This window comes from Paralichthys olivaceus, chromosome 11, assembly GCF_024713975.1.
Source record: "Paralichthys olivaceus isolate ysfri-2021 chromosome 11, ASM2471397v2, whole genome shotgun sequence".
Classification (NCBI taxonomy): domain Eukaryota; kingdom Metazoa; phylum Chordata; class Actinopteri; order Pleuronectiformes; family Paralichthyidae; genus Paralichthys; species Paralichthys olivaceus.
In genome coordinates, this window is record NC_091103.1 from 24,583,526 (window position 1) to 24,604,664 (window position 21,139).

A 21,139-nucleotide genomic window follows, 5' to 3' on the forward strand; every position below is an offset into this window, starting at 1 on the left:
CTGAAGCACAAAAGTTTGAGAACCATGCTTCAACAGAGTAAATTACTGTACAGGAACTAATCATATAATTTAGTCACAGCCCCTGTTGCTGTACATTAGCCTGAGTTCAGTCACATGACACTTTACTCTTTCACCAACACAGTTTGTACAATAAAGTGTTTTATTTTCAACAGCAGTAAAAAAGGGAGGCGACTGTCGGCCTCACATGACAAACGGTTCCATGGAGGGAAACAAAACATTCAATATGTAGGAACAGTTCATGTGACAGCACAGACGTGATGTTAAGAAATACACACAGCTACAGAGCTAAAGCTGTTGTGCAGGCTGGCACTTGTTTTAACATATCTCTCATACACTTCAGATTATTAAAACTGAAATTATTATTAATTAACAACAAGCTAAAGCTGCTCAATTATTATTATGTAGGTGAAAACAGCAAAGCAGAAGAAAAACAAACATATTTCTATAATTTATCTCTCGGCACACATAAATATAAAATTTCTCCAGTTTGTTTGTTGGAAAAAAAGCAAAATAAAATAAAAAGAAATGTAATCTCTTTAGCATGTGGAGGAAATCAGCCGGGTTGGTTCAGGATCATTTGTAGTCTCCCCAAAGTCCGACAGTCTTGGCATCCCACTCTGAGGTGGACAGACACTTGACGAAGAAATGTCCCAGGTCGTGTTTGGAAATGGCTCTTCCTTTTAGCATGTTTTCTGCTGTCATGTAACGCTCTGTCAGAGGGAGGTCGCCTGGAGAGAGCGAGACAGACACGGAAATATTCAACGAAAAACATATATCACTGCATTCTACAACCACAGTTAAAAGAAAAATTGATGTGATAGAGATGCTTTTCACAGTAAAATAACCATTAAAACAGAAATGTTCAAATCAATGGTAAGATTTTGTTTTGTACAAAAGAGGTGAGTTGACAGTCTATAAATATTTTCTCTGTTAAAGACAAAAATCTATGCACTGACCCCTCTGTTTTTCCCCTTTTGTACATTATTAATTTCAGTAGACACTTTTATTTATCCATTTACTTTTGTTGATGTCACTGCCATTAATTTTTTTCAGTTGAGATTTGAGGTGTTGTGTTTTATTGTTTAAAATCTACTTGTAATCAATTTTTCCCAAATAAGTGTCATCAGACTGGCTTATTGTGGGACTTTTTTGCAGCAATAAAAGTTTCTACTTCTTACTTACTGGCGATGTGAGGAGGCATGACAGCCACGTAGTCCAGCTCGGACGTTTTCAACACCGTGTACATCCTGTCGTGGTCCTCTGTCAGTGGAACCAGACGGGGCGGGACCTTGTTGCGATCCCACAGCAGGAAGGCTGGAAGAGAGGAGGATGAAGAAAATGAGTAGAGAAGGATGAAATACAATATGTATGTTGATAAGAAATTATAGGACACATATGTATCTAATACATGAGCTTCAAATACACTCTCTCAATCTTCTTTGTTACAACAGTGAGTCGTACTCGTACCTGACATGCAGCCGATCACTTTACGGATCCCTCGAGCTCTCATGGCCTCCACGATGTTCTTGGTGCCTTCAGACATCATGGTGGTTGGGCCTGATGAAAAAACAGAAAAAACTATTAAAAACTGGGCTTGAGTGTAGTTCTCAGGCCGTGACACTATACACTTACTCCACTTTCATTAGAGATACACACATGAAAAGATTAAAATGTGTATACAACTTTTATCTTTATATTGCACATTTATTAAACAGCCTTGTGTTGTTTTTAGTCTTTCTATTTTCATTTTATTTATTCTAGATTATATTGGAATTGCATTTTAAACTTGTGCTGCTACTTCTTTGTGCTGCTGTTATTCAGATTGTGTCACAGTGGGTTGAATGTTGGGTTATAAGTCTTATGGCGACCTCTAGTGATATTTTAAATTTTTACACAATTAAAAGCTACAATCCTCCTTTTGGAGGGCAACCGTAGTCAGTTACAGGAAGATGTTGAAATTTAACAATCTGTGCAAAAAAAACATGTAAAATCTTATAAAAGGAAGAGAAATCATATGCTGTGCAGTCTTTGCACAAATGCATGAAGAAGAAAAATGCTGCAAGGAGAAAAAGACTGTGGAAACATCTAAAGCTAGAATCAAGGCTCATTCTGTGAGGTCACTGTTGAAGGAGGGACTTACCTGGATTCACCTGTCTGTGCAAGGGGAGGAGTTTTGAAGTGGAAGTTATGTAAGGTCTGGGTGTGTCCAGCCGATTACTTGCAGCCCAAGCACCAGTAAGTGTTTGATGTTGGCTAGTTCCTAATAGCTAACAGCTCATTTGATGGTGACATCTATGAGAGTACTTTGATTTCCTGATGACGACTTCAGATGTTTTGTGGACATAAAGGTTCAGTGTGTAAGGTTTAGGTGAAAGGGATCTTTTGGCATCTTTTCTCTTATATTATATGGTTGTGTGTTTTTCCTCTTACTCAGGTCACTACGCGTGCCCAGGATGATGATGACAGCATCCTGGCCCTCCATGGTCTTCCTCACATCCTCTTTATTCAGTACGTCTCCAACCACCACTCTGGAAGCCTTGTGGTCAGCAGGCAGCTTGGCAGGGTCCCGCACTAGCACCGTCACATTGTACCCTGAGGGAGGACACGTGGAAACTAAACAGGTCAACAGAGAAATTGTAGCAACATGTGCTCACTGCCCCAAAAACCACAGATGTAACTTGGCAGAGGTTGTCTTGCATATGAATACATAACACAATTTTAAATGCATATAGAGATTTATGGTCTATATGCCCCTGAACGGGCCATCATGTACTAAATGAACATCATGCTGTATTGAAAACCTTAATGCTGATGTTATAAATCAAGTAAGAAATAAAGTAATTTACTCATAGACTTCTATAGAAACTGACTTTTAAAACCGCCCTCTGCTGGTAATTCAAGAGACTTTTTTTATACACTACTGTAAAAGAGTCAGCATGTAGGATTTAGTGGCATCGAGAGGTGAAGTTGCATATTGCAACCAACTCTAAACTCGCCTCACACGCTATGAGGATAATTGGCTGACCCACTCCCTGCGTAAATATAGCTATCATGCTGCATTTTTTTTTTTACACACAGCATGATATCTATATTGTTTTTATACTATATATTATATTATTTATTCATTACACAATACAATAATAACCTAATAGTGAATATGATGTCATTGTTTGTCCTTCTTTTAAATCCTATTTAAAGTGTCTGAGTTCCATGAAAAGTGCTTAACAAATAAAATATATTATTAGTATTCCAATGAGGCACATTCTTGGTGTGAAATGTGTGAAATTTGCTGCGGCTGGATTTAATTTAAAGGACTGTTGGGCCTTGGCACAGATGCATGCTCTATTGAGGACCATTTTATTTGCCTTTGTGAAGCAGAATTAAAATGATCAGTTTTTCTGCATTCTCTACTTCTAATGCCCTTATCCCTGAGGGAAGTGTGTCATGAACATGAAAACATTGACAGTAAAATTCATCAGCATGACACAGTTTTTTTAAACTCAACATGGAATAAGTCTTCTCCATAAGCAGTGTAATAATGACTCCACCCATTCTGTGCAGGCAAGATAGTAACATCTTCTATCGGCTCTCTGTGTCTTGCTGTGACTCAGCACATTCTATAACGTCTAAGGTGACTCAACAGATTTTTTAGCGGGAGGAGAGGAAATGAAAATGCTGTTGAATCGAATTAATCTTGTGACATGATGTGTGATTTGTGTGGGTGTGAGTTTGCCTGTATTTTGCATTTGTGAGTCTTTCAGTGGAAAATTGAACCAATTACAGCAGAGATTTAAAGTTAAGTCATATTCTGATGTGACTTTATGAATGAAGACAAACACAAGCAATGCTAAATTTAAGTTTACACGAAGAAGACGTTTCTCATTATATTAAATATGTTAGTCTTCGGAAGCAATTAAAATACAACTGGAAAATCCAATATCACCAAATTTTGGTCCCATCTTGATATAGTTATTAAAAAATCATGTATTGATCTATAGATGATTCTCGGTGCTCTTGCACTACTGAAAGTCTGAGGGGAAAATAGTCATATGTATGTTATGCAGAATCGAAATGTGAAAGCTACAAGTTAAGCTATAACCTGCTCTATAACAATTACACAGGAAGTATAACAATATAATTTCAATATATTACATTGATCTACTATCCAGCTCTAAATCCATGGCAGACGCAGATGTCTACACCTTGACTCTCCTAATCCTAAAATTAAGCAAATCCAATAATAATACTATATTAATGAATCATGAGTCTTTTTCTACAAATTGTATTTCTAATGTTGTTGATCTTGTATGCATGAATGTGTTCACATCATAATTGTAAAGCCTCCTGTTGTTTTTAATGTGCATCTTGACTTGACCAATAATAATAACAATAATAATAATATAAAGAACAAATTATCATTTTAATAATCATTGATAATCAAACGCAAATCTATTACAATGTAAATGCATCATTTGGATAGATTTAGAGCTTCACAAGTGTATCCCACAGTTCACTCCTGTATGGATTAGTGAACTTAGACAGATTCCACTTGTCTTCTCCAACTCTGCACAATAACATGTTAATATCGTGTCAATGAACTGTATGAAACATGTCAATGTCATGTTAACAGATGTTCTCACCTGCGGACACAGCCAGGGGCAGAGTTGCCAGACCGGTCATTCCCGTCGCGCCAAAGATCGCAACGTTTCTGATGGACTCTGACATATTTAGTAAGAAAGGAGGAGCGGGACTCATCAGCAGCTTGTTTCTCTGCGGTTTGACGGACTTTCACCTCAAAACACACTCACGTGTCACCATATGTAACCGCGCACAGACGCGCCCCCTTTATGTCACACTTCCGCATGCCAGACTCCTCCTCCCGCGAGCCTTGACGCTGCCATGTTAAAGTGACACTGCACATGTTTCAAACTAAATTATGCCTGAAATACATGAATGCTGCTTTCAACATCACATTAATACCAAATTAAACATTCTTTAGTGCGCTCCCCAAATTACAGTGTGAAACCAAAACTTACCAGATCAAATGGAAACAAAGGAACGAAGAGATGAAGCTTGGTTCGGACTTTCAAGTGTCAAAATGTCCTTTTAGAGACATTAAAATATGATCTTGTTAGGACAGACTTCATTCTGCAGACTGACCACCAGGGTCTGCAGTGGCTCCATAAGAACCCAAACTTTGTTTCACACTCAATGAAAACCTGAGACAAGTCAGATCAGATGTGATCAGTTATTTTCTCATAGTGGAATCACCTACGTCTTACATTCTTGCCTGTTTGACATTGAAAGTCATTTTTAATAGTAATAATTGAAGTGTGCAGTAACATTAGGTTTGATTCCACCTTTAAAGACATGTGGTGACTGTGGTTTGGTGAAGAATTCCGGCTTTGAGATTGTGTTGTGAGAGGAGCAGCGATCGTCCTCCAACCTGAATGTTGGCGGTTCAATCCCAGTCTTCCCCATCTGCATGCCGAAGTGTCCTTGGGCAAGATGCTGAACCCTGAATTGCCCCTCATAGAAAAAAAAGTGCTGCAAATAGATGCACTGTATGAATGTGTGTGTGAATGGGTACTGTAAAGAGCTTTGAGTGGTCAAGACTAGAAAAGTGTTATATAAATACAAACCATTCAGTTTTCCCTCACCTCTTATTGTTTTGATTTAACAACAGAGACCTAGCAGTCGTATGAACTCTGATAAACATCTTAGTGAACCCCTGGAATTAATTTAGCTTCCTCACTGCTACAAGCAGAAAAGTAAATAAACTTCAATTAAGTAAATAAATCTGTCAGGGTTTTTTTTTCTAATTATCAAATCTGAGGATAGAACAGTTCAAATAATAACTATATGTATGAAAAATATAAAGATATATGTTTTTTTGTTACATATAAATGTTTATTTTTCATCATTTAGATTATATACCAACCATCATCTGGAATAAAAGTGCAAACTTGGATAAATAGACTTTTTAATTTTCTATTTTTGAAGAGATACAGGTCTGAGGAGGGTAAAGAGGGGAGGGGTTAGGGGGAGTAAAGGAGGGGAGGAAGTGGGGTTTAGGGGGTAAGGGTGTGGGGGGTTGGTCTGAGGGGATGGTTGAGAGAGGAAGGATGACAGAGGAGATTAGGAGGAGTTCTGGTGTTTAAATAGAGAACTGGGGAACATCTTCATCCTTTCCTTCTTCTCTTCTTCAGTTCTTCTCTCTCCTTATTCTCCTTTTTGACCTTCAGCTCATACTCATCGGTCTTCAAGACGTCTTCCTGAGAAGACAGAGCAACATAAGTTTCATAATTTTCTTCTTCAGAGTCTAAACATAAAACAAACCTATACAATCCATATAATTCAAATCAGAAATGATCTGATGTAATGTACCTGACGCTCAGTGTTCTGCTGGATCAGGAGTTTTACTTCTTCCTCCATCTTTCTCTCGTTTTCCACTGACTGCTCCTGCTCAGCAGACCACTTCTCCTCTGTGTCCTTGATTCCTTGATCATGATCATGTTGACCAAGTCTTCTCTGGCCTGACACAGCTGTGAGGCAGTAGAGCCCATCGGCTCCACCACCTTTCTTTCATTATCCCAGCTGAGTTTCTTGTTGGCGATGTGACTCTTCAGAGCGTCGTTCTCTGCAGCCAGCTCCTTGTTCTCCCTCTTTGAGTCTTTGCGCCCGGCGGAGGGCCTGCAGCATTTTGCTGATGCTGCACCCGTTGGGTTGGGTAGCATCAGGCTGCATTTGTCCGAATGACTTAAAGACACAAATACACACAACAGGTAAAAACACAGAGATGAGTAGTTTAAGGTTACATCTCTTTTACATGCATTTCAAAGGTTTGACAAATTGAACTCAAAACTGCAGTAAGTTGTCTGACTGTGGCTAACATTTGGTTAGCTGGTGTCGCGACCTAGCAATATTTGAACTTAACTTATGCTGAAACAAATGTGTGAATAATTGAGTTGATGCATTATTTAACCCTTTCTATTGGTCGACCCTCATATGTTTTCAATTCCTACTGTTGCTCGTCCAGCAGGAAAAGAAACTGATGTTTCAAGAGACACAGACTGACATCAGTCTGCTTTATGGCAGTGATGTCCTTTCTCCCCTCCTCTCGTCTCTTCCTTCCTTCCTCCCCTCCTCTCGTCTCTTCCTTCCTTCCTCTCGTCTCCTCTCACATTCTCTTCTAGTCTCCTCTCCTCTCATCTCTTCCATCCTCTCCTCTTGTCGCCTCTCTCCTCCCTCTGTCCTTCTCTCCTCCCTCTTTTCCTCTCTTCCCTCCTCTCCCCTCTCGCCCCCCCCTGCTCTCCTCCCTCCTCTCCCCTTCCCTCCTCTCCCCTCCCTCCTCTCGCCGCACTGATGCTGATATTTCAGTGCAGCCTCACCAGTGGAGAGGAGGAGGAGGTGGAGGAGGTGGTCGTTGTGTCAGGTGGAAACACAGACCTCTATGGATCATCACCTCCGTCCAGCACCGGCTCACATCCTCGGCAGCACCGACAGTGTCTCCCGGCCGGCGGTCACAGCTGCAGGGACGCAGCGCCCCTTCATCCGCCGACACTTTGCGTTTCCCCGGTACAGACTCCCCGGACCTGTCCTGTAGACACCCAGACGAAGGAGGTCTAATAGAGGAGAAATAAAAAGCTCCTCCATTGACAAACCGCTGTCCTGCTCCTCATCGATTCAGCCCATCTTGGTAGAGGAGGACAAAACCACCACCCCCCCCCAGGAAGCTGCCACAGAAGCCGAAGGTAAGGCCGATAGATGGAGGACAGGATGCCTCCTCTCTCCGTTTCGCTCAGTCGTCCCCTGCAGGAGAGCGAGGAGGAGGTGCGCGGTGTTTTGTTGCGGGGACGCCGGCCTGCATTTGGGTGCAGGGTACCGCAGTGATCCGGCGGAGGGACGCGCCGCTTCACGCATTATTTCACCGACATGCGTTACGCGATGCACGCGTGGAGACGTGTTTGCGGTGTCTGCCGGAGCTCGTTGTCTCATTTGAACAGATAAATGGGTGCAGATGCAGAGGCCTAGTGCTGGGGCTGCAGGAGAGGACGCATGTTACCGGCTTTAACTTTCATTTCACTGAGGGGCTTGTTGGTGTCAGTCTGTTCTAAATGTGCTGCAAACAAACACAACTTTCCCCAAATCTTTGCAGCAATGCTTTATATACTGAACCCCTGCAGGAAGTTAAACTCTGTCTGTGACCTCAGATCAGATTTAGATTTAGCTCCTCTGTTGGGGGGGGGGGGGGGGGGGGGGGGTAATAAATTCCTGATGATTGTGTGCTTTAGTGAGATTAGGCCAACAACGGCACAGCAGCCTTCAGCAACACAAGGACCAAATGCACTGGAGCCTGTCAGGTCCTGATGTCGTGTGTTTGATCACAGCTGCAGTCGAAAGTGACCTCAGTTTGTCTAGTAGATATAGCTGGTTATTAGATATTAGGAATCTGCAGCTACTCATCCAGATGTGTGGTTAACTGGTGCAAGGTGTGTGTGTGTGTGTGGAGAAAAGAAAAAACACACGAGTGTACTATTTTCACAGGCAGTCACAATAAGCCAAAACTATATTGTGATTTTGCTTTAATTCAGTGATTTCATAATGGATGACAGCAATTATACTGCAGGTAAATAAGTGACACTCACTCTCTCCTTCATTGTTTGCAGTAGCTTAGATGGAAAGTTGTTAACCTTGTTGTATTCAATGGAATATAAAGTCGTGCTGTTTTCAAATCATTTCTGTTACACACTCTGTTACATAAGAGGCTGCTCATCAGTTTGGTTTACATCTGGTGCTAATAACAATCATTTTAGTAACTTTTATAGTGCTTAATATTGAACTATATAGTGTACATACACATATTGTACATATTATTGAGGTCAGACGTTATAAAAATACAAAGATATAGATTTAAAATGATTAATGGTACATCTCCCATAACCCCGCACAGCTCAGTTTTAGTATGGAGTCCCTCTCCTGCTTGTCGTCATCAAACCTTCTGGATGATGACCGGCCTCCTCTCCTGGACTCTGACGCTCTCTGCTGCTGTTGTGTTGTTTATCCCACCACAAGGTGACGGTTAGGAATAAGACTTCTTGCCAACTCAGAACTGGGCGGCGGCTGCTGCACTTGCTTACAGATGTTGTTTCACTCTGCTGGGGTGAAGTGAGTGGAAGAGACTTAATGCTGTGTGTGAAGTGCACAGTGTGTGAAGGGGCCTGTGTGTGTGCAAGAGAGGGAGAGAAGCTCCATCCCTGGAAGATCAGCCTCGGTTTCGGATATTTTTGCAAAGTGAGATCATCCTGGATAAAATGTACAATGAATCTTATAATAGTCCAATTTAAGGTTAGCGTAGGTTCTCACAGAGCAGCTCATGTTATTACTAAATATACAAATGTCAAAGCCTTTCCAATATACCAAATACATTGAGTTGACATTGTTATGGCAGCTATTGGCTGGTGAATACAGCTGAACTTGTGCATCTTTCTCTGCTTTTTTTTGACAGACTAATAAGAAGTATATGTGACACAGGAAGAACAAATTTCAAATCAAATAAACTTTATTGTCCCCATGGAGACATTTTCTTGGGCTGAAGTGCTGCAGCCGCTGCAGAACAGTACATTGTACAACAAACAGTACACAAGGACATATCGTGTAGGAGAATAATAATGCAGAATAAAAGTGAGTTGAATATTGCACCTGCCCTGAAAAAACATAAAAGGTGAAAAACAAAAACTGTGATTAAAACCTAAAAGCCAGTAAAATGTGCCAGACAAAGTGCAAAGGTTATTGAGCTACATGGCCAAAGCAAGATGTTTCCTTATCGAGTGGTGTGATGGACGTTGGAGTGAAAAAAGCTTGAGGCTTAACTTTCTGAAACAGTTCTCCAAAGTTTTATTTCTTATTTAGGAATGGAAGGAAGGAGCCTGTTTGGGTTTGATGTATTAGATTAATTTGCAGACCCTATAATGATTATATATGGGTATTGGTGACTGTGATTGATTGACACACACAAGAACCACAAGTCTTCACATATGATATAGGGAAAAATAAATAAATTTGTCAAGTTTATTATGATGCAACAACATCAGTTTCTTAGTATCAGGGATAGTGCATTAGATGGCTCATTGTGGAGAATATTGATATTTTACTAAATTTCTTCTCAGATGCTGCAAAGGGAATTTATTTGATACTTGATTATTTAATATCTCTAAGATATTGTCGACCTGTGTGCGTGTGTGTGTGTGTGTGTGTGTGTGTGTGTGTGTGTGTGTGTGTGTGTGTGTGTGTGTGTGTGTGTGTGTGTGGTTTCCATTAGAGAAACAGAGACACAGAGACACAGAGCTGCTGCCACTGACTGATTAACACTGGCAGGTGTCTCTCTCTCTCTCTCATTCTCTCTCTCTCTCTCCTTCTTTATCATTCTGGTGATCTCTCTTTTGCTCCTTCACTTTCTTCCCTTTTCCCCAATTCTCTCTATTTCACCTCTCTCCCTCCACGTCTACCTTCTTTTGTCTCTTGAACATCTTTGTCTTGTCTCTTTCTTTATATATAGAGCCTCCTCATCGTAATCATTCTCTCTCTGTCTTTTGATTATGTCTCCCTCTCCTCATCCGTCTTAAAATCGAACCTCTGAAGAGACAGACACTCAGATGTCCGTGATCTACTTCAGGCTATTTTTGGATCATAAGTGCAGCAAAATGCTTAGAAGGAAAAAAGCAAACAACAGAGGATCTTCACAAAAATCGTTCTTGTTTCTGAAGAAGTCATCACGGACTGGTGGGGTCACAGGGCGTTTGGGGCTAGTGTGTTTTCTGCCATATTTCGGTGAATTTCCTGTTGGATCTGAGTTCCAGTTACAGATTTGACATCTGTAGATAAAACATGGACACACACATTTAAAAATATCCACCATAGATTTGTGTTGCCTGTGCCACAGCACAAAACTTCTCAGTGTGAAGAATTCCCAGATTTTAGGCTGTTTACTGTCGCTTATGGAACATTATTGATCCAGTTATATTATTATTAATTAAGAGCCTTTACATTTCCCTGGTGGGCTTTGATTTTCAAAACAAATTGTTCAAACATCTACACAACTCCAGGAACTAAGCAGAGGAGCTAAACTTTCCTTAAGCTCAGTTCTGCTTCAGCTGCACTTCCATGCCTGAAGATGACACTGATTAAAAAGGTTTTGCATAGGACATGATAACCAACTGTTGTGAGTGTGATATGCATTTCAATTAGTATTGGAAAGGTGACATGTCAAGTCCAAGTGGAGAATCAAATCCTAGCAAGTGTTGATTTAGAATAGAAAAGCTCTTATTGTAAGAAATTACAAAAAACATGAGATGTAATTGTGCTGTGGAAAAGTGCTTCAGTTCCTCTAGAGTAGAGGTCAAAAACTACAATAGAAAAGGCTTTTGGAAAATGCTCCTGCAGCTTGTTCAGGTCTTGTGAGTAAATGCTAAAGTGTTGCTCTGGGCCTGAGTGGTGTATTTGTTTTGAGGAGGTTAGCAGAGGATCAGAAAATGGAACCCCTGGAAAATATGGAACTAGATTAATCGAAAAAGGTTTTTGGAAAATGCACTCGCAGCTAGTTTTTGAATCAAGTCATATTTTACAAACTAATCCAAACTCATCAGTTTATCAAACTGGAATAAGACCTTTGGTTGTGTCTTTGTCCAGTGTACATCTACAGTATTTGGGAATTTATGAAAAGGATCAGGACCTTTAGTGACAAAATTAAATTTGCTCTCTTCCCTTCTTGATGACAGTGATAAAGTTTTATAAATTGACAAGCTTGTGCCAGGACAGTCTTCAGCCTCTGAATATTCTGCTGTTGGTGAGTGAACAGCTTCATTGCAGCGTTTTCAGGGTTAAGCGCTCGTTTCAAGGTTGCCTTGTGTTGCCGTGAACGGAACGATTAGAGTATTGTCACTCTTCGGTATAGCATGGAGGCATCAGGCCAAATGCTAAAAGCCAAAAACACATGTGTGGAGACCAGAGAGGATGGGAGGAGTGTGAATAGAGGGGGAGGACAGTTTAAAAAAGGGTGAAGGATAATAAAAGGAGAGAGGTGGTGGTGGAGGGGCTGAGGCTTTAATTAAACCATTAGCCTATTGGTTTATTGTGGTTACAAGCAGCATCATAGCTGGGGAGACGATAATAACAGTGAGTGGTTAAGAGGAGAAAGTATTATGACTGATGTTTATACAAACACACACACACACACACACACACACTCACAACCTCATATATATAACTGCTGACACTATGAGGTCATTGACTGAATATAAATAAATAATCAAATCATTTGATAATCTGTTCATTTTCCTTTATCATACAAACACATTTTCGTTTCTGCTTCTCAGATGTGTTGAGTTTGTTTTACTTTATAAATTCCACGCCTTTGTATTTTGGATCTTTGGTTGAACTTAATGAGCGATTTGAAGACATCATGTTGGCGTCTCACAGTGTGTGTTGGACTATTATTTTCGAATGTGTGAAGACTAAATAATCAACAGAGTAGCTTTAAGAGTAATTGATATTAATTAATAATGAGAATCATTGGTTGCAGTTAACCAAGTTATACATGTAAAGTCATGCAGTACAAAAGAGAACTTCGATTTTAGAATTAATGTATTTAAAAAATATATATTTTGTGTGTTTTTGCACTATACCATTATTTCTCTCATACATTGTACATGGGATGTACACACACACACACACACACACACACTGCTCTCTCATCCAGCTCCATGGAGAGATCAGAGAGGCTGCTGCTGTTCAAGTGTTTGATGGTTCAGTGTAAGAACAGTTGACTCCGTCTGACGTGTGATCACGTGAACTCTGTAATCCTGTGGAGTCCAACAGGACAAACCCCAGAACCAGAACCACATCCAATGTACAGAAAAAACAACAGTGTCCAAAAACAACCTTTATCCCGATCATATAGTCCTACTGTTATTTCCTTCACAATGTTGGACTATTTGTTTTTAGCATGAAAGATGAGTGTAGATATTAAATCATATAATTACTGCTAAGTTAATAGATCTCATCAGATTTAACAAAGGACACACTGCACTGCTGTCACCATTATAAACGAACAAGAAGAGAACCTTGTTAAAGAAGCAGAATAAACGGGCTGTAGGAAAAATTAGCAGCGCATCACTTTCGTTTCAGTGCAGCTTCGTGGTTTTAGGTTTTGATTACTGACCAACTTCACATCCTGGCTGCTGTGAGGGCAGCAGCATTACTCAGCACTTTATTTTGAACACTGTAGTAAAGCAGCTGCATTAATAAAGCATTTGAAAACAGTTAAATAAGACTTAAAATAAGGCTTTTTTTTGCAACCTTTCTATAAGTGATTTATACTGTATATTTGTTTACTTTTCAGAGCAGTATGAAGTAGATGTCCCTTAAAGGTCCAGTGTGTAAGGGATCTATTGGCAGAAATTTAATGCAGAATTTTCCTCATGATGTTTTCAATAGTGCGTTTCATCTAAATTGTATGAATTGTAGTTTTCTTTACCCCAGAAAAGTCCTTTATATTTAAATACTTTATATTTACATCGAGGGGACCCTCTCTACAGTGGCCACCATGTTTTTTACATTAGTCCAGACTGGACAAACTAAACACCTTTTGAGTTTTTATGACAATTAAAGCTACCACAGGTTCTTTTTCATGTTTGGAAGGAGAGGGTGAGGTGAGGGGTGTTCAGCTGCAACATGCAACTTCAACACTCAATATCAAAAAATTCTACACACTGTACCTTTAAACATTATACATATACACACCTATACCTGACACACTGACACTCACAGAGGAGGAGTTAGCTTTTAAATAAATTAAAAATGATTAACAATGACGCAGTCAGATGCTGATCCATCCTTTTGTGAGCACAAATACACTTAATACAACGATGGTTTTGCTCCTTGGTTTCTTAATTTTTACTCATAATTGATAAAGATTTGAGCAGGAACATATGTTATTTGGTACTGTGCAGTCAATTTGCTGCAGTTATTTGATGATATAAAAATGGAGTGAAACGTCATGATTGACAGCTGAGACTGACGTGATTGGTCAAGCGTGTGTATTGGTGGGACTTTGTTCAGACTATGATGCCTAATGAAGAGGTCGCAACGTATCCAGGATATTTTTGGCTTCATTTCTGCATAGCGGGAGGAAGTTGACACGCATCGTCCAATCTTCACGATTTAGACAAAGATGCACTAGAATAAATATTTAGACTGTGGTATCTTGCGTTTTTCTCCAGCGTTTTTGGACTATTGACATTGACCATTGACCTGCTCCTTTGAGTTAGACCATTTAAAAAAAGCAAAACCTAATTTCTCAGTGGTATATTTAATAATTGACTGGAATATGCTTTTAACGTTCTTTCACATTTGTCTCCACATTTGGTAAATGTTGCTGATGTGAGACTGAAACCTCCAGCTGATGTTCCGAATGTAGATACAATTATACTGAGGTGTTTCTCTTTGTCTTTTGTCCATCCAAGATCTCCAGGCTGTGTGTGTGTGTGTGTGTGTGTGTGTGTGTGTGTGTGTGTTTTATCACCTTTATTCATAATAATCAGACTCAGCTGTTCAGGAACCAGTCAGCCCCGGGCAAGAGAATCAATGCTATATCTGACAATAACACACCCACACACACCCACACACACTCACACCCCCCCCCCACTCACACACACACACACACACACACACACACACACACACATCCGAGCTATCCTCAGTGTTGTGAGTCTGATTGATTGAAAGACACCAGGTGGGGGAGGTTAGGCGAGGATCATGGCAAAGTAGAGGACACACACACACACACACACACACCACAGTATTTTGATTTGACAGTGTGGCAGTTTGACTGATGTGGACCTGCAGTTGTGGTGCAGATATTGTTTTTCCTTAAATCCAATGATCTCATCACTTTGAATTTCTACTCTCCTTTAGGTCTCTACCAGGAGTTTGTTTTACCTCATTCAGATAAGTTATATTCTCTATATCTCTGTGACAAGAGCGCTCCCGTTCAAACCTCTGCTGACTTCATGGTTTGTAATATCAGTCAGTTCAGTCTGCAGCCAATCTTAATTCTGGCTCCTACACACTGTGAGGGGAAGTGCTGGCGAAGGATTTTGCCAATCAGGAGAATACAGGTGAAAATGTGCAGGGATTTTATGGGAGTTTAACATTGGGCTGGTTCATTTGCAGCGTAGATCAGCTGCTGCTCATCTGAGACTTGAGGTAAAAAGTGGTTTTATGAGACAGGACATACGCTGGAATTAGCTTGTTAGCATGCTAATGCCAGTATATACTGTATCTTTGCTACATTATGCCAAAACTGTTATTCTTCACAATTTATTTATAATCTCAGTTAATTGGTCATTTTTTTAAACTCATAATCACACATGGTTATTACATAATTACACTGTAGCAGTTGCAGTGAGACACAATGTAGCAGATAAGCTTATATTATGTGTTTTTTTAAGTTATATTTGTTTTTTAATTAGCAGTTTTAGATAAAAATATTTTATTACAAATAAAACCCCTAAGCACCTCATGAAGATTGTTCAAAGTTGTAAATCATTTATGTATCTGTTTATGTATCCTGGTTCAGTCGTCAAATTTTCTAAAACTATCAGTCATACTTCCCCATATTATATGATTTCATCATCAACATCCCATATAATAACAAGAGAACAATTTTTGATAACAAGATGTGAAAAATATATTCCAATCATAAATGCTTTGTCTCTTTAACCAAATCGTTATCTCAATAGTAAAAGTATTACATTTCTAGCAGGGCTGGGTTTAAAATAATCGATTCTCTGATTAAAATCTTAACTTAAATGATCTGATATCAATTCATAAAAAGGTGGAATCGATCTTTCGATATGTGCCTTTTCCCATCTTGACCCCACATTTTAGCGAGTTGTTTCTCTCATCTCTTATCTGTGTGTGGAGATGAAGCGAGACAGTTTCCCCTCACACACAAACAATATTATTACGATAATTTACTTTCTGCTTTTGGACAGTTTCATTGACATTTTCTTTCTATTTTCTGACTTTATGTATAAACTTATTTCTCAAGACAATAATCATCTGAATAATCTGCAAAATAGATGTTAGTTGTTTCTCCAGTATGTACTGCATTACTTTATATACTGTCATTACACTGTTTTGTACAGAACTTGTATTTTACTTCCTGAATGGCACAGTGGGATTAGCACCTCTACATAGCTGCAAACAAGCTGATGTTTTCATGATACTCATTTTTCTTTTGTGTTGGGTTCTGCTGCAGTCCACCATCTGCCTCATCATCCCACAGAAAGCTCCATAATGTTTGGCTGTTATTCGCTCCAGGGAGAACAGCTAAGTGCATGAGCACAACTACCTCTCCTTGCACTGCCGTGCAGAACACAATGACATTTACTTGATATGGCTACGTTGTTGTCCAGTGGTTTAGGTACAGTGACAACTGTGAGCTTGGGTCTTGTGGCAGTGGAGGAGGAGGAAGGGGCCAGAATAAGAAGAGGTGGGATGAGGAGAGGACAAAGAGATTTACAGCAGAAAGGTTGAAGCAGAAAAAGTCAGGGAAACCTCTTAAGCAGCTTCAGTCCCACTGAATCGCTTTTAATCTTTCACTCGAAATCCTGATGAATCAACCACAAACGCATGAACATCATTTGATCCAGTTTTAATGAATGTAAACATGCAATACAAACACATAGCATGTTGTTCAGACTTTCCTTAATATATATTAATATAAATCTGTAAATTTTGCATCGGTGCATCTGTCTTTTTAATTTATTTGATAGATGTGTGTGTGTGTGTGTGTGTGTGTGTGTGTGTGTGTGTGTGTGTGTGTGTGTGAGTGTGTAAGAGAAAGAGAGGTAGAGATGGGGGAAGGGAGAGGGCTGAGGGGGATTGAGAGGGAAAGGACATTTTTCATTCTGTGTTCTGTGTTATCTTACAAGGCATTTCAAGGACATGGGCTCCAGTGGTGCAGAGAGAGCTGAGCAGTTTTAGTGTGTTGGGAGAATCCCAACAAACATCTGATGGGAGGAGGATATACGAATAGATCTTGATAGTGTCTTTAATTTCAGCTGCAGTCGTTTGAATGTGAACTGGGAACAAAAAAGAACAAAAGTGTAACCGATATATGAGCCTTTCACAGACATGTGTGGTGTTCATCAGTGTTCATTTTTCTTGAAATCTTGAATTTTACAGAATAAATAATGCAGAAAAGAATGTATGCATATATTCTCCATAAAAAGTGTTGTTTGTTTCCTTTTGGTTGTGTTTGTGTTTTCTTAGTCATTCATTTTAAATCTTATGGGTAAACAGCAAAATAGCAAACCTCGATTATTTTTCTTTGTAATATTGACATCTTAGGAACCAAAGCCTTTTTTAAAAACATATATATATATATATAGTGTTGCTTTAAAAAAATAGGTGCCTGCCATTCAGAAATGTGGCACAAAATCATCCTTACAGTGTCACATATTTCCCTGTTTTTTGAATTGCTGAAAAAAAATCTGAAAAATATTGTATCAAAAATATGTAAATAAGAAGCTGCAGGATGTTTCTATCATTACATTTCTAAATCAGCTTTGTCCCCCGCGCCTACATGTGGAAAAGCTCAGTAAGGACGAGGGTGTGATTTCCACAACACGCAAACATGGCTTCCTCCAGCGTCTGCAGCTTTGGAGAAGAGCACCAAATGGCATATTTCATATCCTGTGGGCACATCTGCTCTTTACCGCAGAAACCACTGAATGTGTTTTCTATCTGTCACGTATGCAAGACAAAATGAGATGAAGGAATGTGACATATTTACATATTGAAACCTGTTTAAGTTTTCATCCATCACAGAGAACAAATTATCTATAAAAAACCTTTCTAATTCTTTTACAAACATGACTGAATACTCTGTCTTCTGCTGTTTAATAACCATCATTGAGCACTATCATTTTCTTTTCATATCATTATTTTTAAATTCATTTTTTCATTTTATTTGATTCAATTAAATTCAGATATCTGGGCTGCTGGAATATTCAAATTTCCCCCATAGGGATCAATCACCTTCCTACCTACCTACCAATCTACAGTACATGTCCACCTGCCTATACCAACCCTACTTTTTTCTTCATAACTAACTATGGGGGTTATTGACATGATATTAGCTGAACATTTAAAATCCATAGATTTTTGATTTCAGAGTCAATATCAGACATATTTTCCGTTTATCTGTAGTCTTACAAAACGTAGCTGTCAGCCTTTTCAGTCTTGTAGACACAAGGATTTTGAATTTTGCTGCTGTCTGCTGATTTTAATGATGTCCCTGAATTTTTTCACTGATACCTGAGACACCTGGTGTAATGTTTCTTTTCTTCTGCATTTTGATGTTTCCAATAATTCCCTTTCTTACCTCTCACCCTGTTCTGTGTGATTTTTTGGGGAAGTTATTTTTGTCGTCAGGTGTTCAGCCGTCAGTGGAAGAGACAGGAGAGATAAGAGAGACAAATCATTTGGAGTCTGTCTCCCATCGTCCTTTGGATCATCAGAGAGGTTTTATTTTAAGCTTCTCTATTGTGAAATGCTCTGATTCCAAGGACAGGTGCTGCATCATTCATGAAAGGGAAAGAATGTTTCTTTATGGACTCCTGAGTAGTTTTCTCTTTTCTCTGTGATATTTTTTGTACATTCAGTTAAATTGGTTTGCACGTATTTCTCTCTGTGAATGGTGAGTGTGAAGTTGCTTCAGTGAACGTGTGTAAGTCAATTGGGGTTAAAAGGTGTGTGATGAGGTGTGTGAAGTCAGTCAGAGTTTACATATGAAGTGTGGACAGATTCTCACCTGTGGGGATTAGTTTGATGGTTACACAGGGATGACGAGAACACAGCAGTGACACCCGTCCCCTTCATTCTGTCCTTATCCTCAATGAGTAAAGCTTCTGAAACAGCATTGAGAATGAGCATCAGTACTGATTTATATTATTTCGATCAGCAACAACTACTGCATGTGTGCAATCAGACAAGCTGATATAAATTGTCCGATATGAGTCTTTCACAGACATATCAGCATTTATGTTTGCCAGTATGAAAACGTTTATTCTATGGATTAAATAATGCAGAAAAATATGTTTGAGTATGTAAAACTTAAATATAAATAGAACTCTAACTAAAATAACTATTACAAATATTTAGATTTTCACAGTTCTAGCTCTATTTATTTGGTTGTATTTGTGTTTTCTTTTTAGTTATTTAAAATAAAGTTTATGGTTGAACTGTAAAATATCAAGCCTCTACTACATTTTGTTTGTCATAAGGGTTTGAATAGGACATCTTAAGAATAATTTCAGATTTTTATATATATATATAATTACACAGTATATTGGCTGATATATCAGTTTCAGCATCAGCCCATGAATCCATATCTTGTCGGGCTCTAAAGCTGATTTTGATATTTCCTTTAATCAGTGTTGATATGGGTTCATGTCTCCTGTCTTCCTGATTCCTCTCTGTATTACCTGTATCCTTGTGTGTGTGTGTTTCAGGGCGTCGGGCGCGATGGCTAATGCCTCCCCAGACCTGGACAACGCGGAAGCCCAGCGCCAGCTCAACAACAACAACCGACCAATCAGCTCTGGGTTCTGGGAGACGGAGTGCACCAGCTCCAAGCTGTTCGAGTGCTCCCGCATCAAGGCCCTGGCAGGTCAGAGGTCACACACACAGATTAGAACACACGTCTACTCACATCCATACGGGCAAGCACACATCTGCAATAGATGGTATATTATTACACATAGTATATGGTGTTGTTTTTAGTCGTGATTCTTTTTAGGTTGTTAATTTTGATTTTGTTAATATTGTTTTAGTGGTAAAGCAGAATTAAACTGGTCCTAAAAATCCTCCTCCCGATGAACACAGAATACAGCTGTTGTATTTTACAGTCTCATTTGTTAACCCCACAAGACAAAGCAGTTAGCACACATTGATTTAATGCTTGTTATATTAACACAACTTTCTCATCTAAAATAAAGCAGCCACACTGTTCTTTGATCAGAGGTAAAGCTCCATCCTCTGTTTCTCTCAGATGAACGAGATGCAGTGCAGAAGAAGACTTTTACCAAGTGGGTTAACTCACATCTGGCCAGAGTGTCCTGTCGTATATCTGACCTCTACAACGACCTGAGAGATGGATACATGCTCACCAGACTGCTGGAGGTGCTCAGTGGAGAGCTGCTGGTGGGGAAAAAAAAACCACACACACACACACACAGACAAAATGCCAAATCAGAATGGGCCTTGTATTAGTTTATTACAGTTGTACATAAATGATTTGTTTTTCCTGTACTTCACTCAGGAGGGTAAATGTTAGAATTTTCTTGTCATTTAACCAAAAGCCTTTACCTCAAATCCTGTTTTTACTCTGTTCTTGTTTTGTTTTAAGTATAATCCAAGCTAATGGCTGATTTGCATATGGGGATGATATTAATATGTATTATAACGTTATGGGATGTTAGTATTTAAATGTTAAGGGCTTTGATATCAAAAGTAGTAATTGGGTCTCTGTCTCTGTCTCAGCCGAGACCAACTCGGGGACGTATGCGGATCCACTGCCTGGAAAATGTTGACAAAGCGCTGCAGTTCCTTAAAGAGCAGAGGGTTCACTTGGAAAATGTCGGTTCCCACGACATCGTGGATGGAAACCACCGTCTCACTCTGGGCCTTATGTGGACAATTATTCTACGCTTCCAGGTAAACACCATCCAATATACAACACTTCGCTTATATTAAACCAGGTGACTTGTTATCAAAGCTTGTGATGTGAGTTACCTCTGGCGGAGAAGTGGCCAACGGCTAGAAATGACGTTTTCAGTATTAACATCGAGGGATTGTGATTTACTGTAAGTAACTTTCATAACAAAAAGCAATCAAAATTTCGTTGACTTACGTTCAATGACAATAAAGGAAATCTGAATCTGAATCTGAATCTGAAAAATGAATCCTTAAGAATGGGGAAGACGTGCAGCAAGGGACAGAAAGACACATCATTAAAGCATAGTGCTAACCTAGCTGATAAGTGTAGTAC

General features: G+C 39.4%; 2 protein-coding genes across 8 annotated transcripts in view; one reads left to right on the top strand and one right to left on the bottom strand.

Moving 5' to 3' along the window:
• Positions 1-142: 142 nt before the first annotated feature.
• blvrb (biliverdin reductase B) lies at positions 143-4,878 on the bottom strand. The gene is made up of 5 exons (XM_020088137.2): positions 4,662-4,878; positions 2,452-2,613; positions 1,489-1,578; positions 1,204-1,335; positions 143-749 (listed from the first exon to the last, which is right to left on the bottom strand). Exons 1-5 carry the CDS (start codon positions 4,774-4,776, stop codon positions 595-597), a joined length of 654 nt encoding a protein of 217 aa, XP_019943696.2. The 5' UTR covers positions 4,777-4,878; the 3' UTR covers positions 143-594.
• Positions 4,879-7,387: 2,509 nt separating this feature from the next.
• LOC109630351 (spectrin beta chain, non-erythrocytic 4) overlaps positions 7,388-21,139 on the top strand; it is a 60,896-nt gene continuing 47,144 nt past the window's right edge. For all 7 annotated transcript variants that reach the window (XM_069534269.1, XM_069534266.1, XM_069534267.1 and 4 more), the window contains exons 1-4: positions 7,388-7,775; positions 19,602-19,759; positions 20,141-20,292; positions 20,632-20,805. In XM_069534269.1, the coding sequence (XP_069390370.1) occupies positions 19,615-19,759; positions 20,141-20,292; positions 20,632-20,805 (471 nt within the window). In that variant the 5' untranslated portion in view covers positions 7,388-7,775; positions 19,602-19,614. The remainder of the gene's footprint in view (positions 7,776-19,601; positions 19,760-20,140; positions 20,293-20,631; positions 20,806-21,139) is intronic.